Below are 13,502 nucleotides of genomic sequence, written 5' to 3' on the forward strand. Positions count from 1 at the left end.
CAGGCCTACGAATGGGTTGGAACTTACAACTGGATTTAGGCCAAGAATGTTATTTTTATCTGTAATTTTCCCATTGTGATAACTGTGAAATTATCTTAACTTCTGGGATTTACCACACAGTTTGTATACTGATTGAGCAAAATCCAGCTAGTCCAGCCACTTTCAAATGTATGATCTATGAGCCAAACTAGATGCAGTGGTGGAAGCTTATTCACTTGTCTATGCGTTTCATCCCTCCAACATCTCAGTGACCACTCACAGACTCTGGACATCTTGCAAAGAAAGGCTGTGGATGTATCCACACTGCCCAATTAAAACAGTTTCATACCTTTTCAAGTGCCATGGCTCTATCTTATAGAATCCTGGCATTTGCAGTTCCATGAGGGGCTTAGAATTATCTACCAGAAAACTATGGTGCTTGACCACTAGAGAATTCTAAGCATGTCATCCGACTAGAAAGCACAGGAATCCAAAGGATGAAGCCATGGCCTTAAAGTGACATCAAGCTGCTATAATTGTGCAGTATGAATAACTTTGAGGTCGGACCCCTCTCTCTTTATCCTTCTGCCTGCAGGCAAAGACAGGGTGTTTTGGGGTTTTGTTTTGTTTTTTTAAAATTGGCTCAGTGCTCTCTATTTTTTAAAAAAAATATTTTGTTTTTAATTATGTTTTACTTTATTTGTTGTGTTGGGCTCAGTCCAATGTTTCACTGGCAGTTGCAACAGGAGTTTCTTTCCCTCCTGAGCTCTCTGTGCCACCTCGAAAATAGCTCCAGGCAATTTGGTAATGTTCAAAATACACGATAAAAAGAGTAGTATCAACTAATGAAGTTATAGTGGGATAGTGACTGCAATGTACAGTTATGGGAGAGGAGGGGAAGGGCAAAAATGGGAGCCCAGTGTTACGATCATATGATATACTGAGCTGAAAAATACCCATCTATGTGACTACATGCAGGGCTTCTTCTAAAGCAATTGCAGATATTATCCTTCTTAGGTATTTCATCTTTCCTCGCCACATCCAGAGTGTGACTCAAGAAGCAGCCACCCAAAAAAAAAAAAAGAGGAGGGAGGAGGAAAGGAAATATGGCTAGATTGTTGTGATCATCTGCTCTGCAAGAGATTTCAACAGCAGAACAAACTGTCCCATCACTAGCTAGCCAAGCCACTCCGGAGCATGCCAAGCCACACCGTAGGCTTCTCAAATGGGGAGGGCAGGGCTGAATTATCTACTTCCTCATTTCTTTCACCTCACCACTAAATGCTGAGTATTTTCATTTGTCCTTATTAGGTTATCAGGCTCTCGTTATAAAATTTATTTCACTAACATAGGCACATCAGAAATAAAAAATAAAGTAAAGCACATATCCACAATTTTTAAAAAAAAAAATTTTAGGAATTAGGTTTCTATTCTTAGCAAAAATAGTTTGTTTTTTAAAGAGAGGTCTTTTTTGATGACTTGCTTAGAATTGTCTAGTGGTGCAGCACTATAATTTCAGCCCCAGTTCTTGTTTTGAATGTGCTCTAAGGATCCAGTCAGGAGTCAGTGTGAAGTAGTGGTTTGAGTGTTGGACTACAACTCTGGTGACCAGGGTTCAACTCGCAGCTTGGCCATAAAACCCACTGGATGGCCTTGGGCAAGTTGCACATTCTCAGCCTCAGGGGAAGGCAATGGCAAACCTCCTCTGAACAAATCTTGCCAGGAAAACCCTATGTTAGGGTCACCATAAGTCAAAAATGACTTGAAGGCACACAACAACAACAAGGATACAGTCAGCCCTCCATATCCATGGATTCTGCAAACCATGATTTTGATATTTTGTATAAGGAATACTATTTTACTACACTATTATATATTATAGGGCTTGAGCAGCCATGGATGTTGGTATCCACAAACCCCAACAGATACCACGGGGCCACTGTATTTCTATGAACGACAAGTGATCACACCTGTGCTTTATGAGGATGGACCAAATCTACAAATGATATTACTATCTATCAACCTACCCTTCACGTTCATAGTTTTTCAATCCAAACAAAATGCAAGGTCTACTGTGTATGCCCAGGGAACACTCTATCAAGCGCCAATATTTTTGAATTATTCCTCTGCATACAGTTTGCAACACCATTACACACAACAATCTGTCATTGGCCTTTGGCTGTTCAGCTTTGAGCACATCTTCTCAGTTTTGGTCGAGTCTTCTTTTTGGCCAATTCTTTGAATATTTGGGAATAACTTCTTTCAAGTAACTGAGGTCCAAAACGCAGTGCAAAAATAATCCAATTCAAGATTGTTTTAACTGCCCTGGCTCAATGCTAGAGAATTCTGGAAACTGTAGTTATGTGAGACATTTAGCCTTCTGTCAGAGAGCTCTGGTGCCACAATAAACTACTATTCCCAGGATTCCCAGCACTGATCCAGAGCAGTTAAAGCAATCTCAAACTGGATTATTTCTGCTGTGTGTTTTGCACCTGAATTTTGTAAGAAAACCAGCCTCTTGTCTGAATGCTAGATGGATGAGCCGTTCCTCATGATCCTCCAAAATCCTCTAAGTGGTAAATTATGTCTTACATGGAATGTAATAAAAACTGCCCTGAGGCACATGTAGGATTTTTTCTGGACAGTTTTCAATAAATAAGAAGTGGCCAAAGTTCAGCCTTCCAGACACTGAACTGGTGGAGGACACAGAGCTTGGAAATGTTACTTTTTTTGGACTACTACTTCTAGGATCTCTTGATTCTTTTTTAAACCCCTGAGGTGATTTGGGGTGTTGTAATTAAAAAAAGTAATTTTTCCAAGCTCTGAAAATACCACAGTCCAAGGTGCAATGGGTCTTGCCAGAGGAACTAATCTTGATGTAAAACAATAAGGTTCTTCTGAATCCACATATTTGGAATGACTGCCATTTTAAAAAATGATTTAATCTTACTAGTGCAAAAAATTAGAATAAACCCAGCCAGATCTATACTATAACTTGATACAAAGTATAGTACAAAAATACAATTTTACTGAAGCCCTAAAAGACACATTGTTTAACAAAACTGTTCGATAACCTTACTAACAGGGAGCATAGATCAGTGTCTAGCCTCCTTCTGTAGCTACAACTTATCCATTTCCTTCAAGGTTTTTTTTCATGAAGGTTGAAAAAAGATATAGAAATGCATGAACATGAAGATTCATTGTCACTATATGTATCCAATAAGATGTCCCAAAATGTAAATTCTTGCACACTTATTATTGACAGGACAATTGAAACTAATTCTCTCATACATTATGGTCACTTTTGAAAATGGATCACTCTTTATCTAAAATTTGCAAACACAGAATCAAGAGCAGAATCATTTCCCTTGTTACTTCTTCCAGATTTTTTTCACTATAGAGTTCTGTAGTTTATTTTAATCCATAGATTTGTCAGTGAATAAAATGATCGGATCAAGGGAATATATCTTCAATATGACATACCATCTTTGACTGAAAGCACATTTCTCTTTAAACATGGTTTCTTCTTTGAGGCTCCTCAGTCCACTTAGTAGCTATTGACTTCTACAGTACTCCAGAAGCATGGATGCATGAAATTAAGTTTTTAACCTTTCTCTTATACAAATCTATAGGAAAGGGCCCATCTACCTTTCCAATAGCCCTATAATCAATTATGCAAGCTTGTTCTAAAAATTTATCCAAACAATCTTTGGAACTATAGCAGTTGTCCCAATCTATACAGAAATTCATAAGCTGCAAAAACCAACATACAGGAAAGCCACTTGACACCCAAAAGAAAAAGAAAAATGCCAGAGAGAAACAGTCGGGTTAGGTTTTAAATGTTTATTGCATTTTATGTTCCTATATGTCCATGTTTCGGATCTATCAGTTGAGTACTTCTCTAGGTCTAAGTTGGAGAACTTAGCAATCTATCTTCGGGAATTATTTTGTTGTAATGTAGGAAAGTGTAGTGATAGTGGCACTCAAAGCAATAGGGAAGAACAAATTACCAGGAACAGATGACATGCCAATAGAACTGCTAGTTTCTACAGAATCAAGTTCAGTTCTAACTATATGCTAACAAATATGGAAAACAAAACAGTGGCCCACAGATTGGAAGTGATCAATATACATTCTTATCCTCAAAAAAGGAGATGCAAAAGACTGCAGTACTTACAGAACAGTTGCACTAATTTCTCACGCAAGCAAAATAATTCACAAAGGTCTGCAGCCTAGACTCCTATCATATATGGCTCAAGAGATCCCAGAGATGCAAGCAGGCTTCAAGAAAGGAAGAGGCACAAGGGACCACATTGCAAACATATGTGTATGAGGGAATTCCAGAAGAAAGTCATCATGTGCTTTATCAAATACAGTGAATTGCATAGATAATGAAAAGCTATGGCTTGGTCTTAGAGGAATAGCTTTGCCACTACCTGACTGTCTTGATACATAACCTATACTCAATCAGGCTGCAATCAGAACTGAACATGGCAAAACAGAATGGCTCCCAATTTGTAAAGGGGACAAAATGCATTCTGTCACCCTGATTGTATGTACAGCGCTGTGTAAATTTACAGTGCTTTATAAATAAAGGTTAATAATAATAATAATAATAATAATAATGTTTGTTCAACACATGTGCAGAAAATATCTTATCCTGAGCTGGCTTAGACTCAGAGGCAGGAGGAAGGAAGGTCAGAGGAAGAAACATTAACAATGGTAAGATATGTAGATGACACCATACTACTTGCAGAAAACAACAAAGGCCTGGAACAATTACTTAAAAAAAAATATCAAAGAAAATGCTAAGTTAGGCTTAATGCTTAATATTAAAAAAATAAAAATAATGACCATGGAAGAACCACATGAATTCATCCTTGATAATAAAAAAAAGTTAGAAATACATTCGCCCCTCCTAACTCGTGGATCTTCAATCCGTGCCCTTGATTACATGTGGAGGGGGGACCTCCGCTGTCTCCAATGGTGCATGCCCTGGCGCACGCACCCACGATCGCAACCCATTCAAATCGATGAGGCTTGAATATGTGCGAGCCTCCATTTACATGGGGTAGGTGGGTCCGGAACAGATCCTCCACGAAAACGGAGGGCCAACTGTAGTCAAAGGATTCCCATAACTTAGATCAGACATTGATCAGAGTGGTCACTGAAGCCAAAAAATCAGAAGAAGACTAGGAACTAGACAAGTTCCTAAAGTGCAGAGACGTAACACTGACTACTAAAGTTTGGATCATCCATACCATAATATTCCTCCTCTTCATGAACTGATGTGAGAGCTGGGCAGTAAAGAAAGCAGATAGGAAGAAAATTAACTCATTTGAGATGTGGTGCTGGAGAAGAGTGCTTAGGGTGCCATGGACAGATAAAAAGACAAATAAATGGATCCTAAAACAGATCAAGCCTGAACTCTCCCTGGGAGCCAGGATGACTAAATTGAGGTTGTGGTACCATGAGAAGGAAAAGCTCATTAGAAAAAGCAATGATGCCAAGAAAAGTGGAAGGCAAGAGCAAGAGCAGAAGACTGCAAGCCAGATGGCTAAACTCAATTAGGGAGACCACGGGCCTGAGCCTGCAAGACCTGAACAGAAAAGTAGAGCACAGGGGGTCTTGGAGGTGTTTCATTCACATGGTTGCTCTGTGTCCAGATTGACTCAAGGGCAGCTATCAACAAGAAGAGTGACAGAATGTGATCATATGACACCCAGGCAGCCCTATGAAAGAAAGGGGAAACAGGAATACAGTGCATATTTTTCATGCTATGCACAGACCACCCACTGCCACCAAAAGCTGTGCTGGAAAAAGAGCTGCTTTTATTTTTGATGGATATAAGTGAAATTAAATTATAATACAGGACATTAATAGCAAAGGTTTGTTATTGTGTGCCTTCAAATCATATCTATTTATGGTGAACATAGAGCGAGCCTACCATAGGGTTTTCTTGGCAAGGTTTGTTCAGAGGGGTTTGCCATTGCTTTCCTCTGAGGCTGAGAGAGTATGCCTTGCCCAAGGTCACCAGTGGGTTTCCATGACCAAGTGGAGATTCAAGCCATGGTCTCCTAGTGTCCTAGTCCAATACTTAAACCACTAGACCCATTGACTCATATAATATAGGTAAATGTGGCTTAAATGAGTGAGCAGTTGACAAGGAAGTCACAGTACATATCTCAAGGCTGAGAATATCAGAAAAGCCCTACCTGGTCAGAATCAAAGATCTGTCTTGTCCATCATATTCTTTCCCACAGCATCCAACCAGAGACACCCTGCATTACAGCACTAAGTCCTCTTCCATTATTGTTATGCAACAGCTAGTAAACTCACTGGCAAACTACCTCTGAACCTGTGGGGTCTTATGAACATAAGGTAATCTTTTTCTTTCTTTCTTTCTTTTTTTTTTTTTTTGCTTGTTTGTTCCTTTAATTTACATTTTATCATAGCTTTCCTCCAACTGAAGATAGTGGACAAGGTTCTCTGCTACCTCTTATTTATCCAACAGTGTGAGGAAGGTTGGGCTGAGAAATACTGAGTAGCCCCAAGTCATCCAGTAAGCATCACAGCTAAATGGGGATTTGAACTTGAATCATTCCAGTCCTAGTTCAACACCAGTGTGCAGCATGCTTAGCCAGCCACCATAGCTATATAAGCACAGAAAGTGCTATATTACCCTATATATTAATGTCACACTCATTCATGTAGTGCCAATTTCTATGTCATCAAAATACATGACACACACAGTTATTAGTTTGTGGGGAATGGAAAGGTATGGAGACACACATTATCATACATGCCCTAAAAGAAGGGGGCAAGTACTGCCCAGTGAGCAGGAGCCGTAGCTATGGAATGGAGACCACTTGTTGCCAAGGAAAAGAAAGGCACAATATGGCAAGTTGATATTAAAAAGATATAAGGGATATGGAATGGAGCATCCTGGAAGTAGGTATGGCTGGCTGGCACCTGAAACAGGTACACTCCATGTTACAACATTTTGCTGCCAGTCCTATTTTGTTATATACTAAAAACTGAGCCTTTCTGTTCCAGATTCCCAAGTCAAGATAAACCTCTGTGACTGCCTCCCCACCTTTCCTTCCTTTGGCCACTTCCAGTCTTTGGAGCTAGGAAGTGGTGGAGTCATGTTAGAGTGGGAAGGCACATTTATGGGCATTTTCAGAGCTGCTGAAAGATGATGTCATGATGGCCCTTTGGGGCTTGGTACACATAGAGAAACGTCATATACAGATCTGTTGAATATCAACCTGCCACATTGTGCAGTATAATACAAATTTGACCTGTTGCTGACATGATCTCAATTAGCATATAAACTGCTTTAGTTCTTAGGGGTGGGGGAATCTAAGTCTCCAAATCTAGGAATTTAGTTGGATTCATTAAGTCTGCTAGGAAAGCTGGGAGTTAAGGGTCTCCTTATAACTGTTGCAAGCTTTCCTCAGTTAAATTCCTTCTCTGAATCAAAAGGCCAGGTAACTTGGAAAGCTGATATGCATTGTGGTGGAATATCCATCTTTAACATGGTTATTATTTGCTTGTGTGTTTTCTTTCCTTTGCAAGAAGAATGTTTCCGTACCTACTCGCCTAGTCATACTTTCAAAAGGTATGGCTTCTGGCAGGTGTGACAGCCTGAGGACCCAGGGAATTATATGGTAAAACCAAACAGGGTTGACTTTAGCAAGTAAAAATATGAGCACCAGTGGCTACTGAAATATCATTTTACTCCTCTTAATTAGCGTAATAGCTATTGCTCTTTATTCAATTTATCATTTCTTTTATTTTATAAAAATGTTTGGCCTCCACATATCTTTGTCACCTCAACAGATTCTCAGCACACAAACCATGCTATAAAATCCAGAGTTTGAGCTTTTAAACCCTGATGCATTTGAATCATTTGAGGGGAGGGATTACAGGTAAATGTTTAAGGCTTAGTCCCTGTTCTCTGCCATGAGATAAGTTTCACACAAGACATTTTAAAGAAAGCAATCTTATTCCAAATCTTATTGACAAGTCCCAGATTTTGTTCCTGTTCTTTCTGATTTTATACTGGATTAAAATAAAAAGACCCAGGAAGCTGGTATAAAAAAAGGTGTCAATTATACCAGGGGCTTACAAAAATATCCTGGGATAAACAAAATGGATCTGGATCTCCAAAATAAAAGCAGGAAAAAGAAGAACAAAAGCTGATACTTTCTGGTATTTTTAATCAGTCTGGATGTGCCCTTAGTTTCATCCAAAACATTTCCCTATTTCTCAATTTGTAAGATCGCTTTAAAGAGAAAAGGTAGAGATCTAGTTCCTGCCCTAAGAATTTTAATAGGACGCCAGCTTGGCAAAAAGTCAGAAGTGATAAAATCCCTCCAACGGTATCACACAATCAGTAACTTCTGTCCTCTTTCTCAAACCCTTTGCATTAGTCGTGTTCACAATGTCCAGTATTTACCTGGAGATCAAGCAACAGTTTCTCACCAAGGAAAGTGACCTCTGAATTATAGCAAGTAGGTAGCCAAGAAACCTGCCAATGGGACCAAAGCAAAATGTCTTTGCATTCATGCAGAGTTGTGACCATTTCCACAGAAAACCAGGATCTGACTAAGGAAGCTGGGAATCAGACAAAGTTGAAGCACTTATTCACAAGGTATTTCAACATGTTGCAACCTATTCTCTTTTCTTGTTCCCCTACCCATCAGTGCCAGGTTTTCCAACTTCGAAAAGAAACTCTGCAACTTGTAGGAGCTTTTTCCATGCGCACACAAATAGACATCCCAGCCACCCACCCACTCCCCACCACTAGCAAAATAGATCAGGAACTCACCTGGAAAGACCTGATATGTTTGTCCTGCAATATGCCCCACTGATCATGCCTGAAATATAGCAGTTCCAGAAGGGAAGCGATGGAGGAATGAGTGGAGTGTGCAATGAGGTAGCAATAATGCAATATTCCTTTTGCCTTCAGACACTAGGGAAGGTATTGACTGTATCTGCTTGCTAACTTGCCAGTAAGCAGTTCTGAACTAACTCCTTTGGTGTGTAAGATGCAGCAGCCAGCCACAATAGTACCTTCTGATCTACTATCTATTCTGAACCCTCCTCCACCCACTTAGTCCCTCTGCACTACAGATCATATGATCTCAAACTCCCCCCCCCCATACACCACCTTTACTGTATTCTCTCTAATAGAGCCCCATCTGCAAAGCTCTGACCCATTCTTTGCAAACACAGAGCGGGGAATCTACAGGTTTTTCTCAGCTGTTCCATTATGATGTAATGGGTAAGCAGATACTCATGTTGTCCTGAGGAATTTTTTTCCCTCCTTCTGTTATGGTGTTGTCTGGGTGAGCACTGAGCAGCTGGAATGTGAAATTCAATGCAAAGGTGTTTCCTTACTTCTTGTGTGCCGTTAGGTCATTTGTTCAGAAGGGGATTGCCATTGCCTTCCTCTGAGGCTGAGAGAGTGTGACTTGCCCAAGGTCACCCAGTAGGTTTCTATGGCAGAACAGATATTCGAACCCTGGTGTCCTAATGTCTTAGGCTGCCGCCACACTGCAAAATTTAAGTAATTTTACACCACTTTAACTTTCATGGCTTAGCGCTATGCAATTATGGGTTCTGTAGTTTGGTGGGGCACCAGAACTATCTGACAGGGAAGGCTAAATATCTCACAAAACTAAAAATCCCAGAATCCTGCAACATTCCAACACTTAAACTACTAACTATGCTGGCTTACAAATACCAATGCCATTACCAAAACCTGTTTGCAGCAGGACCCACATTCCAGGTGAGCCAGCAAATGCAGAAATGCCATTGTTTGTGCTCCTGGCCTTCCTCACAGCATCCAAGTGCTAGGTATCCACCAAAGGCTTCCTTTACAGATACCAGCATGCTATTTATCCATGCACTCAACAGATGGTTGGGTTAGTCAGATTAGAGCATCAGTCACCTATCAGAGAGAGGCCAAGAAATCATAGAATCACAGAGTTGGAATAGACCACAAGGGCCATCCAGTCCAAACCCTGCCATGCAAGAACACAGAATCAAAGAACCCCTGATAAACCGCCATCCAGCCTTTATTTAAAAGCATCCAAAGAAGGAAACTCCACCACACTTCGAGGTAGCTTGTTCCACGGTCAAAGAGCTCTTACTGTCAGGAGGTTCTTCCTAAAGTTTAGGTGGAATTCCTTTTCCTGTAGCTTGGACCCATTGCTCTGTATCCTAGTCTCTAAAGCAGCAGAAAATAAGCTTGCTCCATCCTCATTATGAAATCCCTTCAAATATTTCAACATGGCTATCATGTCACCCCTTAACCTTCTCTTCTCCAGGCTAAACATATCCAGCTCCCTGAGCCACTCCTCATAGGGCATGGTTTCCAGACCTCTCCCCATTTTGGTTGGCTTCCTCTGGACATGCTCCATCTTGTCAACATCCTTCTTGAATTGTGGTGACCAGAACTGGACACAACATTCCAGGAGAGGTCTGACCAAAGCAGAATAAAGTGGCACTATTACTTCCCACAATCTAGTCACTATATTCCCATTGAAACAGCCCAGAATTGCATTGGCTTTCTTAGCTACTGATCACATGTTCAGCTTGTGAGCCCATATTTATTCCTCCTCCCATAGAAGGGATAGAAGGTGCAATTAAAACTGACAGTAACAAGCACCAATTTTAGATTTTATATAGGAGTTCAATCCTGAGTCAATACCCCATCTGTTACACACAGGAGTTCAATACAGGTATAGCATGGATTTGTGCACTGCTCATTCTTCCTAGAGCAGGATGATGAGCTCTTATCACATTGAATATTGTAACACAGGTTTTATTTATTTTTAAACCTACCAATCAGTTGCATAAAAATGAAGCCTTCGCTTTGATCGACATGCTTCATGTGTTTAACACTATTTCAAAATGAAATTTAAGTACACAGGTTTGTGACAATCATATGTTTCACATCTAATTTAACCCCAACTTGTTTTCATAGGATGGACAGGAAGTGTACAAAGTACCATAAATGCAATGTCTGAAGCAAGAAATCACAAATCATTGTAGTGTACTAGTTAACACCAGAGTGTTTTTAAAAACTAAATATTCAAATATTTTGTTTTTATGATAAATAAAATATTCTGTCTTCTTCCAGTTATAAGCAGCTTTACACTGAGGCTGGGGGGCATCTATAAATACAATTATTGTATATCGGACTCCCCCCCCCCCCTTTTGTTTCTTTCTGTGTACCACTTCTCAGAAAACAGCACTTATCTGTCAAAAACCATTGGCACTGTGCAGCAAAAAGAAATGTGTTTGTTGTTAACAATCCAGCATAATGACATTAACATCTGCTCATTGTTTAAAGAATACTATTAACTCTTCACTACCTGGGAAAATAGGGAATACCATACACGCCTTTTGTTACAGAACAAGCAAGAAATATGCCTTTAAGGTTTCAAGGGCTCACCTAGCTTTCACTATTGAATCCCATTCAAATGTTGTTTTTCAACAAGTACTTGTCCTTTCAGTTTTTGGCATGATGTGGGCCAGCAAATTTTGTCAGCTTTAGTAAACAGGGAAAGAGGTGGCAGGAGCAACGACCGCCAAGACAAAGGCTGGGGGAATTATTTATTGGGACTACAGGTCCCAGAATCTCCCAGCTAACATGATTAGTGGCCATCCTGGCTGGAGGATTCTGGACATTGCAGTGAACAAAAGTAACACTTGCAACTTGTGTTCCAAGATGCTACTAGGCTCAAGCAACAAAAGGATAATTCTATTAAGTTTTAATTTTAATGCCAAGCTAGATGTTACATGGCAGATCTCATGTATTGTACTACAGTACTACAGGACTTTAAAATGGAGTATAGTGGCTGAGCATTGGACTGTGACTCCAGAGACGAAGATCTGAATCCCCACTCATCCATGGAAACACACTGGTGACCTTGGGCAAGTCACACTCTCTCAGCCGCAGAAGGAAGCAAAGGCTTTCTGAACAAATGCTACCAAGAAAACCCCATGATAAGGTTGCCTTAAAGTTGTATTAAGTCAAAAATGACCTGAAGGCACACAGCAAACCAATGACAACAAATCTGTCTTGCCCATCAATGTATTTTATTCTTGTACTGGGTGTGTGCCATAAATAAATTTCTTGTAGACAAATCTGTCTATCCGTCCGTCCGTCCTTCCTTCCCTCCCTCCCTCCCTCCCTCCCTCTTCCTTGCTCTCTTTTCAGGAAATGTAGAAATGGAAAGGTGTCATTTTCATCAGAGTGGGGTATCTAACCACCATTCATGCAGTTTTCTTAAACTGAATTGTCCCTCACTTCTGCTTCTCTTTAACCAGCTATTTACCAACTTGTGTACTACCCAAGAAGGACCAGGCTAGCAGGGGTGAGCCAGATCTCTCCATTCCCCCTCCATGAATCTGCTTGGTTTCTGTACTAGCTGCAGAGAATGGAAGAATATAAGAATTTAAGATCTAGACTAGATTAGACCAAAGGTCTATTTAATCTAATATTTGGTGAGAAACTGGAGTTCTCAGTCCACCTTCTATTAATCTTCTTAGCTGAAGGTAAGCTTTTAATGAGCCTATTAAGGAGGGCTTCTCATCCTTTTACAGCCAGAAGGAAAATGCAGGCTAGTAAAAAGAAAAAAGTGGGGGGAAGATTTCATCAGAACTTGGAAGTGTATCAGCTCTTAAAATCCCTAGCAAGCATGGCCATTGGCTAGTAACCTCCGTGGCTTACGTAAAAGGTTGCTACTAACATTTTAAAAAAACTGATGGAGATCCTATTGACATACAGTATTCTCCAACTTTTCCCAGAGGAAAACAAGGACACATGAAGCCAAGCAACATCAGAATGTGGCCAAGGGGGCAAGAGATATTAATGAGGAAAAACACACAAACTACAAGAGCCAGCAGCAGTTTGCTTTTGCCCAAGTCTACAGGGAAGGGTACAATTCTGCTCCCTCCTCTCCTCCTCCCTCTTGAATAAATTGAAGGCATATTACTTTTGCACTTTGAACTCAGTTTCTAGCAATTTCTGAGCACAAAGGGGGAAAGTGGGAGGAGGAGAAAGAAAGTAGGACATTTTAAAAGTATCTGAAAACATGGGATGACAAAGGATTAATTGGGACCATCCAAAGTGCCTCACTCCTAGAATCCCTGCCACAGAAGCCAGGCATTTGAAGACATGCAGCTCAAAGATCAGCAGCAGTTGTTTTAGTATTTTTGATGAGAGCCTTTATATATTTAGTTCTGTATGTTCTGCCCCAACCCCATAGACAGGACCACTATTTATTTAATATATTAACTTTCCTATACCCTCTAGTTATCTGGACAGGCCTTTTCCATGTATCTTCAGTATATGAAGTTAAGATCTGCCAGAATATGAGACAGGGTCGTTTCAGTCATGGCACCAGTTTGATGGAATGGTTATTTCAAGGAGACCCATTAAGCCATTTTATTAGCTTCCTTCCATATTTGTGACTACATGGTTTTTATTTCATGTGGCTCAT

General features: G+C 40.2%; 1 protein-coding gene across 12 annotated transcripts in view; it reads right to left on the bottom strand.

Annotated features, from left to right (window-relative positions):
• CALD1 (caldesmon 1) overlaps positions 1 to 13,502 on the bottom strand; it is a 236,193-nt gene that overhangs the window by 54,862 nt on the left and 167,829 nt on the right. Inside the window, exon 1 of one of the 12 annotated variants that reach the window (XM_089527700.1) lies at positions 8,816 to 9,056. The exons of the other annotated variants lie outside the window; for them this stretch is intronic. Within the exon in view, the coding sequence (XP_089383826.1) occupies positions 8,816 to 8,862 (47 nt within the window). The 5' untranslated portion in view covers positions 8,863 to 9,056. Of the gene's footprint in view, positions 1 to 8,815; positions 9,057 to 13,502 lie in introns of those variants that run through there. 12 annotated transcript variants of the gene reach the window in all.

Source organism: Sceloporus occidentalis, unplaced genomic scaffold (assembly GCF_023333645.1).
Source record: "Sceloporus occidentalis isolate IW3139 unplaced genomic scaffold, rSceOcc1.0.p SCAF_5, whole genome shotgun sequence".
NCBI classification, from domain to species: Eukaryota; Metazoa; Chordata; class Lepidosauria; order Squamata; family Phrynosomatidae; genus Sceloporus; species Sceloporus occidentalis.